The following is a 22,018-nucleotide window of genomic DNA, read 5'->3' as shown; positions in this document are numbered from 1 at the left end:
TTAGCCAAGAAGGACACTGACATCGTGAGGACAACCAGAGAGTTGCGCCGGAGAAGTGCGTCATTGAGAAGCCTAAACGACACACGCGGAGCTTCCCACCTGAGACCTCCAACACGTAATTACATAATTATATTCTGACCCATAAGAGCGGCAGTTCGGGGCAAGGCTAGGGTTAAATAAGCATGGCTGACAAATGAACCCAAATGTATATTTCTCTCGTGTACATTCTTGGTTTCTCTCTCTTTTAAATCCCCATTTTGGGTAACACGCGCCATAGTGTGTTGGCCCGTTATACTAAGTTCTAATCAATAGCTAGACTGTGTTTTGTGTATGTGTATTTTTATCATCATTTTAGCTTGCTCGTAAATAAATAATCAACTAAGATTGGTGTGGTAAACTCATTGGTGAAGCCCGGGTCAGTGCAGATTCCCGGATTATGCGACGTTCAGAATGAGACTGTAGAGGAAATTGATTAATTTAGCGACTGTTGTAAAATCAATATTCTGATATCCTTTGAGTTAATTTGGGAAATAGAAACTCAATCAAAATACTGTTCCCATGGTGCCCCAGGTTGATGAGTTAATAATTGCTTGATTCATTGCTTAATTCATTTAATCACGCAATTATAAACCGTTAATCATTCGATGAGCAACAGTCGTCACATTAACTAATACAACGTCACGACAACTTATTTTTCTACTGTATTATTGACTGTATGTTTGTTTTACTCCATGTGTAACTCTGTGTTGAACTGTTTTGCTTTATCTTGGCCAGGTCACAATTGTAAATGAGAACTTGTTCTCAACTTGCCTACCTGGTTAAATAAAAGTGAAATAAAAAATAAAATAAAACATTCTGTAGACTTGTGTATGTGTACGTCTGTGTGTGTGTCTGACACGGAGTTGAGATAAGGTTCTTCTTAACATGTCCAGCTGGGATAATGAACCTGACATCCCAACAGACCAGTGGATCTCTCTCACACACACACACACACACACACACACACACACACGCAAACACAGACACACCCACACAACACACACAGGCACGCAAACACAGACACACACACACACACAAACGACGCACACACACAGGCACACAGTGTCTGGTATAGAGTGCAGACGGCATTGTGAAGCAGTCTTGTCGCTGGTAGTATTAGTTTGTGTGTGGGGAAAGAGAGAGTGAGAGGAGCGGTAAAGAGATTTGTAGTCCTCCACTGAACTGGAGCAGCACAGAGGACTGATGAGATGTCTGAGAGGAAGAGAGGAGGATACAAGTGTGAGGTGTTCCCTCTCTTCCTTTCCATCTCTCTCTCTGGGTGGGTTTCGCCATCTCTTCGTCTGCCAGGTGCGTTGTCGCCAGGGAGACAAGACGACTGCGGCTCCGTCGCTGAAGAACAGTCGTCCTTCTGATGTCACTTACATAGAAATACACAACACAGAGACTACACAATAGGGAGTCTCTTTCTCACACACACACACACACACACACACACACACACACTCTCTTTCACCTTTAACATTGAAAGGAGTAATAAGCACAAACCCCCTCTTTCACATTTAATACTGAGAGACACATTCAACGACAACAAGGTCAATTCCGGTATCATTCTTTAATTTCCTCTGTCAGAAGTGATTGTGACATGGTTGGGATGAAAACAAAACAAGCAGATGCATTTTTAACACACTGGAACACACACAACGCTCAGACACAACGGTGTGTGTGCAGGTCAGTGCACAGGGATACAGTAGGGTGAAGCCTGGTGGATAGAAGTCATGTGATCATGTAGGTTTATATAGTGGATAGAGGGATACAGTAGGGTGAAGCCTGGTGGATAGAAGTCATGTGATCATGTAGGTTTATATAGTGGATAGAGGGATACAGTAGGGTGAAGCCTGGTGGATAGAAGTCATGTGATCATGTAGGTTTATATAGTGGATAGAGGGATACAGTAGGGTGAAGCCTGGTGGATAGAAGTCATGTGATCATGTAGGTTTATATAGTGGATAGAGGGATACAGTAGGGTGAAGCCTGGTGGATAGAAGTCATGTGATCATGTAGGTTTATATAGTGGATAGAGGGATACAGTAGGGTGAAGCCTGGTGGATAGAAGTCATGTGATCATGTAGGTTTATATAGTGGATAGAGGGATACAGTAGGGTGAAGCCTGGTGGATAGAAGTCATGTGATCATGTAGGTTTATATAGTGGATAGAGGGATACAGTAGGGTGAAGCCTGGTGGATAGAAGTCATGTGATCATGTAGGTTTATATAGTGGATAGAGGGATACAGTAGGGTGAAGCCTGGTGGATAGAAGTCATGTGATCATGTAGGTTTATATAGTGGATAGATGGATACAGTAGGGTGAAGCCTGGTGGATAGAAGTCATGTGATCATGTAGGTTTATATAGTGGATAGAGGGATACAGTAGGGTGAAGCCTGGTGGATAGAAGTCATGTGATCATGTAGGTTTATATAGTGGATAGAGGGATACAGTAGGGTGAAGCCTGGTGGATAGAAGTCATGTGATCATGTAGGTTTATATAGTGGATAGAGGGATACAGTAGGGTGAAGCCTGGTGGATAGAAGTCATGTGATCATGTAGGTTTATATAGTGGATAGATGGATACAGTAGGGTGAAGCCTGGTGGATAGAAGTCATGTGATCATGTAGGTTTATATAGTGGATAGAGGGATACAGTAGGGTGAAGCCTGGTGGATAGAAGTCATGTGATCATGTAGGTTTATATAGTGGATAGAGGGATACAGTAGGGTGAAGCCTGGTGGATAGAAGTCATGTGATCATGTAGGTTTATATAGTGGATAGATGGATACAGTAGGGTGAAGCCTGGTGGATAGAAGTCATGTGATCATGTAGGTTTATATAGTGGATAGAGGGATACAGTAGGGTGAAGCCTGGTGGATAGAAGTCATGTGATCATGTAGGTTTATATAGTGGATAGAGGGATACAGTAGGGTGAAGCCTGGTGGATAGAAGTCATGTGATCATGTAGGTTTATATAGTGGATAGAGGGATACAGTAGGGTGAAGCCTGGTGGATAGAAGTCATGTGATCATGTAGGTTTATGATAGAGAGTGTGTGGTGATAGGGCGGACTACTGGCTTTGTAAGAGGGGTGAGCTGGTTGGGTGGTGGTGCGTGTTGGAAATGATAGTGGTTCAGTCCGTGAGGATATCTTCAGCGCTGGGCCTGCATTGGTTCTGGTGGACTCCGCCTAGGCTTAAACTCTCCGTCTCTGCATGTATTCATGCGTCTCCAACATGGCGGACAGTTGCACTTCTCCTACTGCTGCTGTGTCATGGAGCTACTGCGCTGTACTCTTTAGGAAGTGCTACCGTTGTCTTCCTCCCTCTTGGTAGTAGAGATAGACATGCAGTGGAGTGGGGTGGGGGAGAAGGGGTGTAGGTACTGTAGGTGGGATCTTACGAAGGAGTAAAGGGTTTGGGGGTCAGTGGGAGAAGGGTGCTGGGCTAAGGGGTGTCCATCTCTCTCTCTCAGGGTTGTCTGGTTGTCTTGTGTTCCTGGTTCAGGTCAGGTTGCGGTTCTGTTTCTACCTCGACTCGGGGTTGCGATCTCTTAGCCCCCAGTCCTCAACTTGTTCTGGAACAACAGTATAAAAAAAAGAGAGACTGTAAGAGAGTGGATGAGGGAGGTAGAGAGGGGGAAAGAGGGGATTCCCCAACACATCACCCTCCCTGTCAAACCCCAACACATCACCCTCCCTGTCAATCCCCAACACATCACCCTCCCTGTCAATCCCCAACACATCACCCTCCCTGTCAATCCCCAACACATCACCCTCCCTGTCAATCCCCAACACATCACCCTCCCTGTCAATCCCCAACACATCACCCTCCCTGTCAATCCCCAACACATCACCCTCCCGGTCAATCCCAACACATCACCCTCCCTGTCAATCCCCAACACATCACACTCCCTGTCAACCCCCAACACATCACCCTCCCTGTCAACCCCCAACACATCACCCTCCCTGTCAACCCCCAACACATCACCCTCCCTGTCAATCCCCAACACATCACCCTCCCTGTCAACCCCCAACACATCACCCTCCCTGTCAACCCCCAACACATCACCCTCCCTGTCAATCCCCAACACATCACCCTCCCTGTCAATCCCCAACACATCACCCTCCCTGTCATTCCCCAACACATCACCCTCCCTGTCAATCCCCAACACATCACCCTCCCTGTCATTCCCCAACACATCACCCTCCCTGTCAACCCCCAACACATCACCCTCCAACACATCACCCTCCCTGTCAATCCCCATTTCATACAGGCTATAGCATTTGATGCCTCACAATGAAACATTCCAGGAGAAGTGTGGTGAGAACAATTAGAGGAGATGGGGAGGGGAGAGGAAAACAATTTGGGGAAGGGGAACACAGAAAAGTGGCCCCAAAAATGTTTTACTTAAATCTGTTGGGGCTCGGGGGCAGTATTGAGACATTTTGAAAAAAATATGTGCCCATTTTTAACTGCCTCCTACACCAACGTTAAAAATGGACCAAAAGATTAATGCTAAACAACATTTGACATGTTTGAACGAACATAAATAGATTATTTACTAGTTTTTTTTAGCTTTTCGGCGTGATTTTACACTCCCCCCACCACGTTTTGTGGGAGCATAATGAACGCTAAGTACTTGGTGTTATTTGGCTATAAATTATGAACTTTGTCAAAAGAAACCACATTTGTTCCGAACCTGGGATGCCTTCCGGACCTGGGATGCCTGCCTTCTGATGGAGATAATCAAAGGTAAGGGGATATTTACAATGTTATTATCGATTTTAGATGATGCTAACTGTATAGCATAGCCTGTTGTTCTTGGCATAGCACCCCGTTTATTGCAAAATGTGATTTCCCAGTAAAGTTATTTTGAGATCTGGCCATTCGGTAGCAATTACGAGATGATAATATATTATTCTTTGAATGACAATATAATTTACCAATGTTTTCGAATAGTAATTTTGTTATGTTCACCGGAAGCATTTCAGAGAAGAAAAAAATCTGAATTTCACGCTACTGTAAAATGCTGTTTTTGGATATAAATATGAACTTGATGGAACAAAAAATGCATGTATTGTATAACATAATGTCCTAGGAGTGTCATCTGATGGAGATTGACAAAAGTTAGTGCATAATTCTAGCTGGTTTCTGCTTTTGGTGACGCCTGACCTTGAATTGAAAATGGATGTTTGTACTTTTGTGGCTATGTACTGTCCTAACATAATCTAACTTTATGCTTTTGCCGTAAAGCCTCTTTGAAAATCGAACAATGTGGTTAGATTAAGGAGATGTTTATCATTTAAATTGTGTAAAATAGTTGATTGTTTGAGAAATTGAAATTATTAGATTTTTGATGTTTTGAATTTCCAGCCTTGTTAGCAATCCCGACTCGGGGTTCATTGCTAACCTGTAGCCCCAACAGGTTAAAAGAGGGAAAACAAAGGAGAAAAGTACAAAGCGACTGAATACAGATAGAGGGAGGGAGGGGCAGTAGATCGATTTTTGTGTTCTAGATTAGATTCCTCCATGTCGGTGCCTCCCTAAAGCTGTCCAACACCAAGCGGATCAATTCATTCTACACACTAGACTACACTCTATACTACCATGACACCAGTCATTACAGATGAACAACATTTACTCTGTCCAACCTAACAGGCAACAACAAGCAATGAGGGCTCCAACAAGTCACATTTCTGAAGGCTGGGGCCTTATATAATGCTGTGATGTGACAGAACGGAGGTAGCCGATCTGAATAGATATGGTCAGAGAGCATGCTAACTGGTTTACAGCAGGATCACGTCAAACATAGAACAAGCTGTTTTAAACCCTGTTTAAACTCTGCGCAAAGACAGTCAACAAAGAAGATTTATTTGACATTTTTACATCCCAAAAAAGCTATAGCAGCTAGTAAGACCTCTGAGATCCAAGATGACTGGGGGAGGCAGCAAGGCAAGAAGTAGGCATGCGGCGAGAATATGCAATGAAGAGAGAGAGCGAGAGAGATCGGCCCCCGTGATAAACGTTCTATTCATGGGCCTCTCAAAAGAGAGTCTTCTTCCTCTTTATCTGTCCTTTCAGTTTGCCTCTATTCCCCCTCTTTCTATATAATAACCCCAGTCAGTCGCTATCTGGACCCGTTTAGGATTGTGTGTATTATAAAGTGACAGGGAGTGTGTGTGTGTGTGTGTGTGTGTGTGTGTGCGTGCAAGAGAGGCCATCAAGGTCTAAATATTATCGCGGGCCGATGATAAGGAATACTAGTAATTATCAGTCACAAAGGCCTGTCTGATGACAACCCTATAGTCTTTCCCCTCTCTTGGACCAGTCAATATTCAGACAGAGATTATGTCATGTCATGTTATTATGTGTTCAATGGTGATGGAGTGGACAATCCTATCTGGGGGTAATTCATTACGGGCATGTTTAGTGGTTTAGTGGGCCGTTTGAAGCTTGAAGGGTGCTGGGGTTTTGTGTGGAGTGTGGAGTGTATCAGGGCTTGTGGAGGGTAAGTTTGTCTGTATAGCTAAACTGGGGCTCCTTCTCAATTCATCATCTTCCGTCGATTAGCCTACTCCCTCTCCTTGCCTCCTTCCCAAAACACGTTGGAGAAGGTCAGAGGGGAGGGACATTGGGCTTTCTCCTTCAAGACGATTGAGAAGGATGCAAGGAATCACAGAAAGATGAATTGAGACACAGCAAAGAGTAGGAGCTAAGGTTGAGAGGCAGAGATTTGACCCCATCTAGGTCTTATCTGGTGCTTGATAAATTTGACCTTTTGACCCCTCCACATAGCTTCCTGCTCGGTTACTGTGTAGCTACTCTACCGCATCTGCTATAATAATAATAATAATAATAATAATAATAATAATAATAAAAAACCATTATGACCCCGCTTTGATTACTTGTATTACCTCTTCCCTATTCTATTTACTAGGTTATATTGTCCCTCTGCAGTGGGCTGTATCACCTCTTCTCCTATTCTTTTAACTAGGTTATATTGTCCCTCTGCAGTGGGCTGTATCACCTCTTCTCCTATTCTTTTAACTAGGTTATATTGTCCCTCTGCAGTGGGCTGTATCACCTCTTCTCCTATTCTTTTAACTAGGTTATATTGTCCCTCTGCAGTGGGCTGTATCACCTATTCTCCTATTCTTTTAACTAGGTTATATTGTCCCTCTGCAGTGGGTCACCAGCTGTAGAGCTCTATCAGGGCTCTGTTTTATCTCTCACCTGATGATTGTAACAGCTTTCTTACACAGATAACACTCTCTACTACGAGTGTATTTTGATTGTGGGAACCTGATAAACTCTGTGGATTACCATAATATTCCAGGCTGATTTCCACATTTACAAGATCAGAGCAGTGAATGTGTGCGGCAGGGAACACACAGCCTTGTGGGATTCCAAAGAGGCTACAGGTAGGTAGCACTCGTACAAATGAATAATACATCGTGTTATTTACATGATGTATAGCTTAAAACCTAGCCGCACCCAGCAGCCCTAGACGTATTACTAATACCCGGGGGAGAGCGGCGGAACACAGTTCTCTAGAAACTGTCAAATTGTAAAAGAAAAAATCTAATAGAAAACCTATCTGAATATAAATTGGGTTTTGTCTGACTCCACTACTGTATATTGAAAAGTGCCAGAGGAGAGAGTGTGTGTGTGTTTACGTCTATCCTTGTGTGTTTTGTGTGTGTGTGTGTGTTTTGTGTGTGTGTGCCATTAATATCAACGTTGAGACAATACCATTACCATATGCGTTTCTTAGAGGGCCTAAAACACGTCCACTTTCCAATGACTTGAGAGAAATAAAGAAGAACGAGAGGACAATGGTATCAGAACGGCACCGTCTGACCTGGTCGTCTGACCTGGTCGTCTGGCCTGGACCTTATTAAATTAAACACACACTTAAGCAGTGAAAGAAACCAGCCAGCGTCAGCAGGTATTATGGAAATAGACCTTTCCTCTGAACTTACAGTTTAGAGTGAGTTTTAGCAAGCGAGAAACACTATGGTCTCAAACGCAGGGGCAGCCAAGAGTATTTGTTAGTGTGTGTGTTAGTGTGTGTGTGTGTGTGTGTGTGACCAGTCGAGCTATGAGAGTATGCATTTATTGACAGTGCTTTAAGATGTACATTTTTCAATGAGAGGGGTGAAGAGAGAAAGACGTGTATGTTTGGCCGGCAACAAACATGAACCTCTCTTGGGTAGGGGGCAGTATTTTGACGTTTGGATGAAGAAGGTGCCCAGAGTAAACTGCCTGCTACTCAGTCCCAGAAGCTAAGATATGCATATTAGGATAGAAAACACTCTGAAGTTTCTAAAACTGTTTGAATGATGTCTGTGAGTATAACAGAACTCATATGGCAGGCAAAAACCTGAGAAAAAATCCAATCAGGAAGTGTGGAAATCTGAGGTTTGTAGTTTTTCAAGTGATTCCCTATCCAATATACAGTGTCTGTGGGGTCATTTTGCACTTCCTACGGCTTCCACTAGATGTCAACAGTCTTTAGAACGTTGTTTCATGCTTCTACTGTGAATGGGGAGAGAATAAGAGCCATTGGAATCAGATGACTGAGAAAATGACATGAGCTCAGTGGCGCACGCTCCCGTGAGAGTTAGCTTTTCTTTTTTGAAGACAAAGGAATCGTCCGGTTGGAATATTATGGAAGATTTATGATAAAAACATCCTAAAGATTGATTCTATACATCGTTTGACATGTTTCTACGAACTGTAATATAACTTTTTTGACTATTCGTCTGAACTAACTGCGCGAGCACAGTGGATTTGGATTACTTGACTGAACGCGCAAACAAAAAGGAGGTATTTGGACATAAAGGATGGACTTTATCGAAACAAATGAACATTTATTGTGGAACTGGGATTCCTGGGAGTGCATTCCGATGAAAATCATCAAAGGTAAGGGAATATTTATAATGCTATTTCTGAGTTTTGTTGACTCCACAAAATGGCGGGTTTGGTTTTGTGACTGAGCGCCGTACTCAGATTATTGCAAAGTGTGCTTTCGCTGTAAAGCTTTTTTGAAATCTGACACAGCGGTTGCATTAAGGAGAAGTGTATCTATAATTCTTTGAATAACAGTTGAATATTTTATCAACGTTTATGTTGAGTATTTCTGTAAATTGATGTGCTCATTCACCGGAAGTTTTGGGAGGCAAAACATTTCTGAACATTACCCACCAATGTAAAATGTTTGTTTTTTTGTATATAAATATGAACTTTATCGAGCAAAACATACATGTATTGTGTAACATGAAGTCCTATGAGTGCCATCTGATGAAGATCATCAAAGGTTAGTGATTCATTTTTGCTGTATTTCTGGTTTTTGTGACACCTCTCCTTGCTTGGAAAATGGCTGTGTGGTTTTTCTTGTCTAGGTGCTGTCCTAACATAATCTAATGCTATGCTTTCGCCGTAAAGCCTTTTTGAAATCGGACAGTGTTGTTGGATTAATGAGAAGATTATCTTTAAAATGGTGTATAATACTTGTGTGTGTGAGAAATTTGAATTATGAGATTTTTGTTGTTTTGAATTTGGCGCTCTGCTATTTCACTGGCTGTGAGAAGTTAAGTCATGTAGGAAGGAAATTAACTGTTCTAGTGGTACTACACACAGTTACCTAAGTACATCTGGGGTTTGATGAAGCTACATGTCTAGACAACACTGAGCTACTCTACTGGGAGACAGATCCTGGAACAGTACAACTTACTTTCTAATGTCTGTAGCGGTTGCCCATAGCTACTCTACTGGGAGAGACAGATCCTGGAACAGTACAACTTACTTTCTAATGTCTGTAGCGGTTGCCCATAGCTACTCTACTGGGAGAGACAGATCCTGGAACAGTACAACTTACTTTCTAATGTCTGTAGCGGTTGCCCATAGCGGGGCAAGATCATTATTGCCATTCTTTTCAGACAACAAAATCATGCAGCAATATGGGAATAAACAGAAGTTTTCATTAGATGTAGAACTCATTCATGTTTCATTTTTGAGACAGTAGAGATTTGTAAACAAAACAACATGTCTTATAAATTACAGTAGATGGGGATAGACACCAACAAAAGTTATTCATACGTATCCCAAGGTACGTACACACACACACACACACACACACACACACACACACACACACACACACACCCCCACCCCGTGGGCCCACCTGTTTAGCTTGGTTGACACACTGCAGGTAGCGGGAGGCGATGGTGGAGCAGAGCAGCGTCTTCCCACTGTGTTCCTGGTAGCACTTCAGGATCTGCCCCTGCAGATCAGCACACAATGGACTCGCCTCAAACCGCCTGGAGGAGAGAGACTTTACTATTTACAATCAATATCATACACTACACACATTAAAAACAATCACATCAGCCCTCACATACAAACCTGCAAAACAAGCAATTACTAACATTCCCCATTTACTGACAGGAGGAGAGAGAAGAGAGCGAGAGACACACAAAAACATGAAATTGTCCTCCTCATTCTGCCCATTCCCCATCCCACAGCAGTGGTTCATCTGGGATCAGTCAGACTGTAGAAGAGATGGGGCCAAAGGTTGATCCAGCCAATGGAAGCAACCGTCAGCGCAACAGTGACGGGCATGCCAATCCATTCATTAGAGGCTCCCCACGTCAATGGAAGGGCCAGAGGACGTGTGAATATTGGCAAGCCGTGCTATTCTGTCACCAGGAGAAAGGTTCTATACCTGTCCCTCTGGAAACAGGAGATCTATCCAGGGTTTATTTTCTATGGCTAATTGTGTTCTCTTTTCTCCTCAGAAAACACACTGGCCAATCAAAGTCTAATACGGACACACCCAGAAAATAAACAGAGGAGAAAAAAAAGGATAAAGAAAAAGAAAAATGAACAACAATAAAAAGTTGTTGTACTGAGATAGGAAACCCCTCAACATAGTGATGAAGACTCTCGTGGGTTTATTGACGACAGAACTGAGTATTGAATCAGTATTGATTGATAGAGCCTGTATTGACACACCCTCTCCTATAGCTAGCTGTCCCCTTGGTCGTGCTAAGTGGACATTTTTTGACTGATGATTGATTATTGTACTGCACTGTTAAAGGGAACTGGCACACACACATTTTCACCGCACCTTTTATACCTGTAAACCGTGTACTTGACAAATAAACATTTATTTGAGGAATACAGCACCCAAAGGGCTAGTCTTTACTTCTGACACCAAATAGCCATTGACACCGCGGAAACAGCTACTGACACCGCGGCAAGGCAACAACTACTGACACCGCGGCAAGGCAACAGCTACTGACACCGCGGCAAGGCAACAACTACTGACACCGCGGCAACAGCTACTGACACCGCGGCAAGGCAACAACTACTGACACCGCGGCAACAACTACTGACACCGCGGCAACAGCTACTGACACCGCGGCAAGGCAACAGCTACTGACACCGCGGCAAGGCAACAGCTACTGACACCGCGGCAAGGCAACAACTACTGACACCGCGGCAAGGCAACAACTACTGACACCGCGGCAACAACTACTGACACCGCGGCAACAACTACTGACACTGAGGTGTCAGTGTATCAAACATCAGAAGTGCGCTAATGCTAACCAAAACTGTCTGCATAGTTCAGTACTGTGGAGCCACCAAATTGTTCCACTTTCGTGCTAGCTATACATCGCAATGCTTATCTTATGCTAAAGGATATCTTCAGTCCACAAATGGTCTTTCATCACCACTGCAATGCCATATGGGTCCCAAAGCTTTAGGGCCTTTTCGCTAACCTCAGCAGCAAGGACTATCAACTGCACCAATGATCTCATGCTAACAGCTAGCAGGATCTGTCTCTTGACAGTTAGCACACCCCATAAACCACCCATACTTAAAAAGATACACCTGCACATGTTAGGGCCATTATGCTAATGTTGGCATCATCCTTTAGCAGTTAGCACACAGAAGTGCTGATTTCGCCTGTCAGCACCTTTCTGATCCTTGGAGAGGCATTAGGGGCACAGCTGAGCCCCTCCAGTTCCAATCAGGTGTTGGATTTACTGTCTGTAGTGAGAATTCACCCTCCTGTTGTGTTTGGAAGGACACAACGGCCACATGGTTCATTACCCAGGGTGCAATGCAGGGGGGCTGGATGCATGGGACTTCTGAGTATGGCCGCCAACACATGGCCACAGTATTATGGCCAAAGGGATGTCAGTCAATAATCCATCCTCCTCACATCTCTTGTCACCAGCCGCCACTGCATTTAACAGCATGTAGGCGAGTAAGGCACCTATTGATACAAAGCAGCAAGTACTGGATGATCAGAAATAAATTCCTAACATTGTTAACCTTCCATTTAATGGATATTTCTGATGGTAGGTTGTCACTATTCTTCACATTTGAGCAGCGATCGAACATAACGCACCATCTCATATACATAGAAGCTCTTCAAGCACCAAGAGAATCCACTCATTGCCTTCGGAGTGACACGCCCATTTCTCTAAGTCTCAGTGGTGAAGGATGACAGTGTGTCACACACACACACACACAGCAGAATTCTTCTCCTGCTGCTCCTATAACGTAGCATTCATTCCACTGCCTTTGGGCATCTTCAGGGACCAGGCAGCCACATACACCCGCTAATTATTTTCTTAAGCGTTTGCGTTAATGCCAGGTGCAGCCTGCTGATACAACACAACTGTTTGTTTCTCTTAGAAACCATTACAGATGACACACAGAGAGAGAGAGAGAGAGAGAGAGAGAGAGAGAGAGAGAGAGAGAGACCATGATGAGCAACTGGGAGATAAACCTCTGTTTTCTCGTTCCTTCCTTCTCTTTCCCTACTCCATAGAGAGACCCGAGACATTGTTTAGTTAATCAGGACAATAACATTGTCACACACACACACACACACACACACACACACACACACACACACACACACACACACACACACACACACACACACACACACACACACACACACACACACACAGGGTCATTCATCATCAATCATTAAGATTAATATTAACTCATTCTCACAGCCACGGGTAGAGGAGAGAAGAGAAAGAGACCGGGAAAGAGAATTTCTGCCTTCTCAATATTACATTAGGCTCTCCCTCATCAGTTACTATCACCTGTAATACAGTCGGCCTGTGTGCTACATAGCCACAGCACAGCAACTGTATCTTCCCAATACAACCTCAGAGAAAGGTTTTGTAGTTTTGTTAGTACAGTAGTCAAGGGGAAGGTACTGTAGCACCACATAGACAGTTCCCTGGGAATGGTATTCACTATGATATACACTGCTCAAAAAAAGAAAGGGAACACTTAAACAACACAATGTAACTCCAAGTCAATCACACTTCTGTGAAATCAAACTGTCCCCTTAGGAAGCAACACTGATTGACAATACATTTCACATGCTGTTGTGCAAATGGAATAGACAACAGGTGGAAATGATAGGCAATTAGCAAGACACCCCCAAGAAAGGAGTGGTTCTGCAGGTGGGGACCACAGACCACTTCTCAGTTCCTATGCTTCCTGGCTGACGTTTTGGTCACTTTTGAATGCTGGCGGTGCTTTCACTCTAGTGGTAGCATGAGACGGAGTCTACAACCCACACAAGTGGCTCAGGTAGTGCAGCTCATCCAGGATGGCACATCAATGCGAGCTGTGGCAAGAAGGTTTGCTGTGTCTGTCAGCGTAGTGTCCAGAGCATGGAGGCGCTACCAGGAGACAGGCCAGTACATCAGGAGACGTGGAGGAGGCCGTAGGAGGGCAACAACCCAGCAGCAGGACCGCTACCACCGCCTTTGTGCAAGGAGGAGCAGGAGGAGCACTGCCAGAGCCCTGCAAAATGACCTCCAGCAGGCCATGTGTCTGCTCAAACGGTCAGAAACAGACTCCATGAGGGTGGTATGAGGGCCCGACGTCCACAGGTGGGGGTTGTGCTTACAGCCCAACACCGTGCAGAACGTTTGGCATTTGCCAGAGAACACCAAGATTGGCAAATTTGTCACTGGCGCCCTGTGCTCTTCACAGATGAAAGCAGGTTCACACTGAGCACGTGACAGACGTGACAGAGTCTGGAGACGCCGTGGAGAACGTTCTGCTGCCTGCAACATCCTCCAGCATGACCGGTTTGGCGGTGGGTCAGTCATGGTGTGGGGTGGCATTTCTTTGGGGGGCCGCACAGCCAGAGGTAGCCTGACTGCCATTAGGTACCGAGATGAGATCCTCAGACCCCTTGTGAGACCATATGCTGGTGCGGTTGGCCCTGGGTTCCTCCTAATGCAAGACAATGCTAGACCTCATGTGGCTGGAGTGTGTCAGCAGTTCCTGCAAGAGGAAGGCATTGATGCTATGGACTGGCCCGCCCGTTCCCCAGACCTGAATCCAATTGAGCACATCTGGGACATCATGTCTCGCTCCATCCACCACAGACTGTCCAGGAGTTGGCGGATGCTTTAGTCCAGGTCTGGGAGGAGATCCCTCAGGAGACCATCCGCGACCTCATCAGGAGCATGCCCAGGCGTTGTAGGGAGGTCATACAGGCACGTGGAGGCCACACACACTACTGAGCCTCATTTTGACTTGTTTTAAGGACATTATATCAAAGTTGGATCAGCCTGTAGTGTGGTTTTCCACTTTAATTTTGAGTGTGACTCCAAATCCAGACCTCCATGGGTTGATAAATTGGATTTCCATTGATTATTTTTGTGTGATTTTGTTGTCAGCACATTCAACTATGTAAAGAAAAAAGTATTTAATAAGATTATTTCTTTCATTCAGATCTAGGATGTGTTGTTTAAGTGTTCCCTTTATTTATTTTAGCAGTATATTTACATGTAGTCAGAAACAGCAGTGATTCATCCTGTTCCCATGAAACCTGAACACTGGGGCATCCGTAAACATCCCCCCCCTCTCTCCCCACCCCTCTATCGGTTTCTCGACCCCACAGGAATCAAAAGCACAAAAACATTTAAATGCTGTGACCTTTGAGGAGGAAACAGTTGGTTGTGGTCTAAGATCAGACTTGTAGCTAATATGTTCTGACGTAATGGGTCAGAAATCTGAGGGGGACCATGGTTCATATTTGTTTTACAATGCTCTTTGTTCAGGGTTGGGAAGAGACCGAATGGCTCCTCTGACCTGTCAGTCATATAGATTTGGCTGAGCTCTGCCTCTCTTCCTCTCGGTTTATCTCCCTCTCGGTTTCTCTCTCCCTTTCCGTTTTTCTCTCTTTGTCTCGCAGTTTCTATCCCTCTTTCTCCCTCTCTTCCCCTTCTCTAACACAGACAACCAGATGATTCAGTCGCAGGTCAAATCCATCCGCTGTCAATCAAAAATCCCCTCTCACTGCATGGCCATCCCACCCCCCTCCGAGGCGCCTGGGATATTTAATAAAACTTCAGAGAGGGAGAGATTGAAACAAATGGAGACGTGTAGCTGAGTGGGTGAGAGAGGGAGGTGTGTGTACTGTACCTACGGAGTGGGGGGACAATACATCTCTCTGCTTATATAGGAGGCCATCAGTAAAGGTCTCCATGCCAACATAGCTCTATTGATACGAGATAAGTTTCCCTCCATCCTCCTCTCCCTCCTTTCCTCCCTCTCTCCCTCTCTCCCCCCTTGATCCATAGATAGAGCAGGAGAGAGGGGACGCTTAGGGTTTGTTTCATATAGCTACAGTATGGTTTATACACCACAGCCACATAAATCAAGCTGGAGAGGGGAGACATATGACAGACCGCAGGGAGCCGCATTGAGATGAGATGCTTTATCAGAGACGGGGAGAAAGAGAGAGAGGGGTGGGCAAGAGAGAGGCTGAAGAATATGAACATGTAAAAAGCGAAAGCACACAGGAGAGGGTGGTCGGAGAGGAGGGGGCAGGGGAGAGAGATACACAAAATAAAGCCAGTAGAAGATAAAGCATGGGAAAGAGGGTGAAGGAGGAGGGAGATAAAAAAGGATAATGAAGCACGTAGGTTTGAGGGATGAACAGAAAGTCGAAGGAAAGAGAGAAGGAAAAGAGAAAACAAAAAAGAGGAGGAAGAGGAGAAGAGATTCTATTCTAAGCGACTAGTTGCTTAGCTATGCTGTGTTACTTCTAGAAACAGACTAACTAGATCTGTCCCTCCTATAGGGCGTAGAAACAGAAACAGTCAGCTCAAAGAAAACCATCCTTTCGTCTCTCCTTCCCCTACACCAGTCAGCTCATTGAAAAAGCATAGCTATTCCACTGTACTATGAGTACGGTAGTCTCTCTAGCCAGACAAAAACTATCTTGACCAAATCGTACTAATGTATTGTATAAATATGCATGGACAGCAGTAATAGCAAATCATTGCTTCATTTTTTCAAGAAAATAAAACAGAGGCATACTGATATCTAAGTGACTTTCTCACTGTACAGTATTGTGTCACACATATAGGAGCAATACCTCTCCATCCATTTATCCAAAACCATATGTTGACCATAAACTGACACCCACAGTAGGATCTATCTTCCCTACATCCATGAGTATCGATTACAAGGCCCAGATTGAGTTCTCAAAAGGCACAAGGTCCATTTATCATCATATACAAGCACTTGGGCTATAATAGGGTTAGGAGGTGAAGCTGGGGCCTCTTAAAAAGCCTTCATGTTCTCTCTGGTTAAGACCGGCTCCGTGACAGAGTCAGGCAAATAAATACAAATGATCCATTTATAGAGAAAAATGACACACTTAACTCTCATCGCTTTTTACAGAAGACCTGGCTGACCCCCTATGGTGATACCCATCAGGGAGGGGGGGGGGGGGAGAGATAGAAGAAAGATACAAAAAGTAGAGATTGAGAAAGAGTGAGAATATGAAAGGAGAGAAAAAGATAAATAAATGAGCACCAGAGAGAAATAAATAAGAGCGAGTGAGATAATGAAAAGGAACAGAAGAAAGGAGGCCTGGGCCCCCCCACTGACACTCGTCCCAGCAGACATCTCCTGAGGGCAGGCCCCCCCCCCCACTGACACTCGTCCCAGCAGACATCTCCTGAGGGCAGGGCCCCCCCCACTGACACTCGTCCCAGCAGACATCTCCTGAGGGCAGGGCCCCCCCCCCACTGACACTCAACCCAGCGGACATCTCCTGAGGGCAGCCCCCCCCCCCCACTGACACTCAACCCAGCGGACATCTCCTGAGGGCAGCCCCCCCCCCCACTGACACTCAACCCAGCAGACATCTCCTGAGGGCAGGGCCCCCCCCCCACTGACACTCAACCCAGCGGACATCTCCTGAGGGCAGCCCCCCCCCCCACTGACACTCAACCCAGCGGACATCTCCTGAGGGCAGCCCCCCCCCCCCACTGACACTCAACCCAGCGGACATCTCCTGAGGGCAGCCCCCCCCCCCCCCCACTGACACTCGTCCCAGCAGACATCTCCTGAGGGCAGCCCCCCCCCCCCACTGACACTCAACCCAGCGGACATCTCCTGAGGGCAGCCCCCCCCCCCACTGACACTCAACCCAGCGGACATCTCCTGAGGGCAGCCCCCCCCCCCCCCCCCACTGACACTCGTCCCAGCAGACATCTCCTGAGGGCAGCCCCCCCCCCCACTGACACTCAACCCAGCGGACATCTCCTGAGGGCAGCCCCCCCCCCCCCACTGACACTCAACCCAGCGGACATCTCCTGAGGGCAGCCCCCCCCCCCACTGACACTCAACCTGGCGGATATCTCCTGAGGGCAGCCCCCCCCCCCCCCCACTGACACTCGTCCCAGCAGACATCTCCTGAGGGCAGCCCCCCCCCCCCACTGACACTCAACCCAGCAGACATCTCCTGAGGGCAGCCCCCCCCCCCACTGACACTCAACCCAGCGGACATCTCCTGAGGGCAGCCCCCCCCCCCCCACTGACACTCAACCCAGCGGACATCTCCTGAGGGCAGCCCCCCCCCCCCCACTGACACTCGTCCCAGCAGACATCTCCTGAGGGCAGCCCCCCCCCCCACTGACACTCAACCCAGCAGACATCTCCTGAGGGCAGCCCCCCCCCCCCCACTGACACTCAACCCAGCGGACATCTCCTGAGGGCAGCCCCCCCCCCCCCCACTGACACTCGTCCCAGCAGACATCTCCTGAGGGCAGCCCCCCCCCCCACTGACACTCAACCCAGCAGACATCTCCTGAGGGCAGCCCCCCCCCCCACTGACACTCAACCCAGCGGACATCTCCTGAGGGCAGCCCCCCCCCCCACTGACACTCAACCCAGCGGACATCTCCTGAGGGCAGCCCCCCCCCCCCCCCACTGACACTCGTCCCAGCAGACATCTCCTGAGGGCAGCCCCCCCCCCCACTGACACTCAACCCAGCGGACATCTCCTGAGGGCAGCCCCCCCCCCCCCCCCCACTGACACTCGTCCCAGCAGACATCTCCTGAGGGCAGCCCCCCCCCCCCCGACACTCAACCTGGCGGATATCTCCTGAGAGCGCTTGGAATGGAGTTTTGCTGTTTTTACCATTCACTATCACTTCCATACTATGGCTCTACCTTTGTCATCCCTTGCCAACGCACACTAACTAATGTTTGGTATGACAATCAACACGACAGAGAAGGCTGCATTGTAGTTTAGTTCTCTCGACTACTCAGACCACTCATAGCACAGGAAAGGGCTTTATGTCATGTGAATTTCATTCACTTCACGCACAGAAGATTAACTGTCAGAAAATAGACTCTACGATTGTTCCTACTCTCTCGCTGCTCAGGGGATGGGTTGTTGAGGGAAAACTACAAAAGGTTTTGGGAAAACTGAAACTTAGTCAAGATGTCCAGCCCTGTCCAAACCAGTGAAGACGAAACTGTACAGAACATCATTTTAAGCTAAGGTTATTGACTGATGTCTGACTACATTGACCACCATCTTGTACTGGGGGTCCAAGTTGCCTAGTTACGGACCTACGGTCTCCTGTAATGGCAGCGGGTTGATGTGCACTCGTCAGGCGGGTCAAGTCTTACCTCAGCGAGACTGCACACACGCTTACACACACGTTTACACACACCCCTCTGTGCCTCACAGATAACAGAGCCTTTAAATACAGACAGGTTAGCTTTCTCTCCACATCCCACATATCTGTATTGTTAGGGGTGGCTGGAAGAAGATTCAATAGACTCTCAGGTTTGTTCTGTTCCCATTTCCTCATTTAATGACTATCAAAATGCAGAGTTGTGTTAGGCTTAATCACCCAGGCCAAAACTCTGCTCTAGGACTGTTTGGCTGTTGAATATGTATGTGGGGATAGAGGGATGGAGGGAGGGATGAGTGTGTCCTTTCTCCAGCAGGGATGGGAGGAGTAGACGGAGAGGTGAAAGTCGACCTGTTGACCTGACTGCAAGGAGCTGAACATTATAAACAGTATACACATAGCTTTAAATGAAACCCGTTTTACACACACACACACACACCTGTCATTCAGCTGTAACCAGCACAGTGCAACATTGTGCCCAGACACTAAGAGCCAGTGTGTTGGTAAAGGTTTCACGTACTGGACCAGACCGTATGACAGTCCATCTGGACTGGACCGGACAATATGACAGTCCATCTGGACCGGACCGGACAATATGACAGTCCATCTGGACCGGACCGGACAATATGACAGTCCATCTGGACCGGACGACAGTCCATCTGGACCGGACCGGACGACAGTCCATCTGGACCGGACCGTGTGACAGTCCATCTGGACCGGACCGTGTGACAGTCCATCTGGACCGGACCGTGTGACAGTCCATCTGGACCGGACCGTGTGACAGTCCATCTGGACTGGACCGTGTGATAGTCCATCTAGACTGTGTTGGATAAGTGGTTAGAGGGACGGCACACAGAGCAGTTAGGAGAAAAGACATAGTCCTCTAGGGTACTGATAACTACAGGTAGAGAAGACATAGTCCTCTAGGGTACTGATAACTACAGGTAGAGAAGACACAGTCCTCTAGGATACCGATAACTACAGGTAGAGAAGACACAGTCCTCTAGGGTATAGATAACTACAGGTAGAGAAGACACAGTCCTCGAGGGTATTGATAACTACAGGTAGAGAAGACACAGTCCTCTAGGGTATTGATAACTACAGGTAGAGAAGACACAGTCCTCTAGGGTACTGATAACTACAGGTAGAGAAGACCCAGTCCTCTAGGGTACTGATAACTACAGGTAGAGAAGACACAGTCCTCTAGGGTACTGATAACTACAGGTAGAGAAGACACAGTCCTCTAGGGTATTGATAACTACAGGTAGAGAAGACACAGTCCTCTAGGGTATTGATAACTACAGGTAGAGAAGACACAGTCCTCTAGGGTATTGATAACTACAGGTAGAGAAGACACAGTCCTCTAGGGTATTGATAACTACAGGTAGAGAAGACACAGTCCTCTAGGGTACTGATAACTACAGGTAGAGAAGACACAGTCCTCTAGGGTATTGATAACTACAGGTAGAGAAGACACAGTCCTCTAGGGTATTGATAACTACAGGTAGAGAAGACACAGTCCTCTAGGGTATTGATAACTACAGGTAGAGAAGACACAGTCCTCTAGGGTACTGATAACTACAGGTAGAGAAGACACAGTCCTCTAGGGTACTGATAACTACAGGTAGAGAAGACACAGTCCTCTAGGGTATTGATAACTACAGGTAGAGAAGACACAGTCCTCTAGGGTACTGATAACTACAGGTAGAGAAGACACAGTCCTCTAGGGTACTGATAACTACAGGTAGAGAAGACACAGTCCTCTAGGGTATTGATAACTACAGGTAGAGAAGACACAGTCCTCTAGGGTACTGATAACTACAGGTAGAGAAGACCCAGTCCTCTAGGGTACTGATAACTACAGGTAGAGAAGACACAATCCTCTAGGATACCGATAACTACAGGTAGAGGAGACACAGTCCTCTAGGGTACTGATAACTACAGGTAGAGAAGACACAGTCCTCTAGGGTACTGATAACTACAGGTAGAGAAGACACAGTCCTCTAGGGTACTGATAACTACAGGTAGAGAAGACACAGTCCTCTAGGGTATTGATAACTACAGGTAGAGAAGACACAGTCCTCTAGGGTACTGATAACTACAGGTAGAGAAGACACAGTCCTCTAGGGTACTGATAACTACAGGTAGAGAAGACACAGTCCTCTAGGGTACTGATAACTACAGGTAGAGAAGACACAGTCCTCTAGGGTACTGATAACTACAGGTAGAGAAGACACAGTCCTCTAGGGTACTGATAACTACAGGTAGAGAAGACACAGTCCTCTAGGGTATAGATAACTACAGGTAGAGAAGACACAGTCCTCGAGGGTATTGATAACTACAGGTAGAGAAGACACAGTCCTCTGGGGTAGTGATAACTACAGGTAGAGAAAGACAGTCCTCTAGGGTACTGATAACTACAGGTAGAGAAGACACAGTCCTCTAGGGTATTGATAACTACAGGTAGAGAAGACACAGTCCTCTAGGGTACTGATAACTACAGGTAGAGAAGACACAGTCCTCTAGGGTACCGATAACTACAGGTAGAGGAGACACAGTCCTCTAGGGTACTGATAACTACAGGTAGAGAAGACAGTCCTCTAAGGTACTGATAACTACAGGTAGAGGAGACACAGTCCTCTAGGGTATTGATAACTACAGGTAGAGAAGACACAGTCCTCTAGGGTATTGATAACTACAGGTAGAGAAGACAGTCCTCTAGGGCCTTGATAACTACAGGTAGAGAAGACACAGTCCTCTAGGGTACTGATAACTACAGGTAGAGAAGACACAGTCCTCTAGGGTATTGATAACTACAGGTAGAGAAGACACAGTCCTCTAGGGTATTGATAACTACAGGTAGAGAAGACACAGTCCTCTAGGGTACTGATAACTACAGGTAGAGAAGACACAGTCCTCTAGGGTACTGATAACTACAGGTAGAGAAGACACAGTCCTCTAGGGTATTGAT

At 46.3% G+C, this 22,018-nt stretch overlaps 1 protein-coding gene across 4 annotated transcripts in view; it reads right to left on the bottom strand.

Annotated features, from left to right (window-relative positions):
- Positions 1-1,593: 1,593 nt before the first annotated feature.
- Positions 1,594-22,018, bottom strand: part of LOC106576543 (MICOS complex subunit MIC19) — a 147,542-nt gene continuing 127,117 nt past the window's right edge. For all 4 annotated transcript variants that reach the window (XM_082964050.1, XM_082964051.1, XM_045700064.2 and 1 more), the window contains 2 exons: positions 10,233-10,368; positions 1,594-3,620 (listed from right to left, as the gene is read on the bottom strand). In XM_082964050.1, the coding sequence (XP_082820176.1) occupies positions 3,597-3,620; positions 10,233-10,368 (160 nt within the window). In that variant the 3' untranslated portion in view covers positions 1,594-3,596. The remainder of the gene's footprint in view (positions 3,621-10,232; positions 10,369-22,018) is intronic.

The sequence above is a fragment of the Salmo salar genome, chromosome 17 (assembly GCF_965601325.2).
Source record: "Salmo salar chromosome 17, fSalSal1, whole genome shotgun sequence".
Classification (NCBI taxonomy): Eukaryota; Metazoa; Chordata; class Actinopteri; order Salmoniformes; family Salmonidae; genus Salmo; species Salmo salar.
The sequence above is the reverse complement of the archived record's forward strand: the minus strand, read 5'-3'. Positions and strand labels throughout refer to the sequence as shown.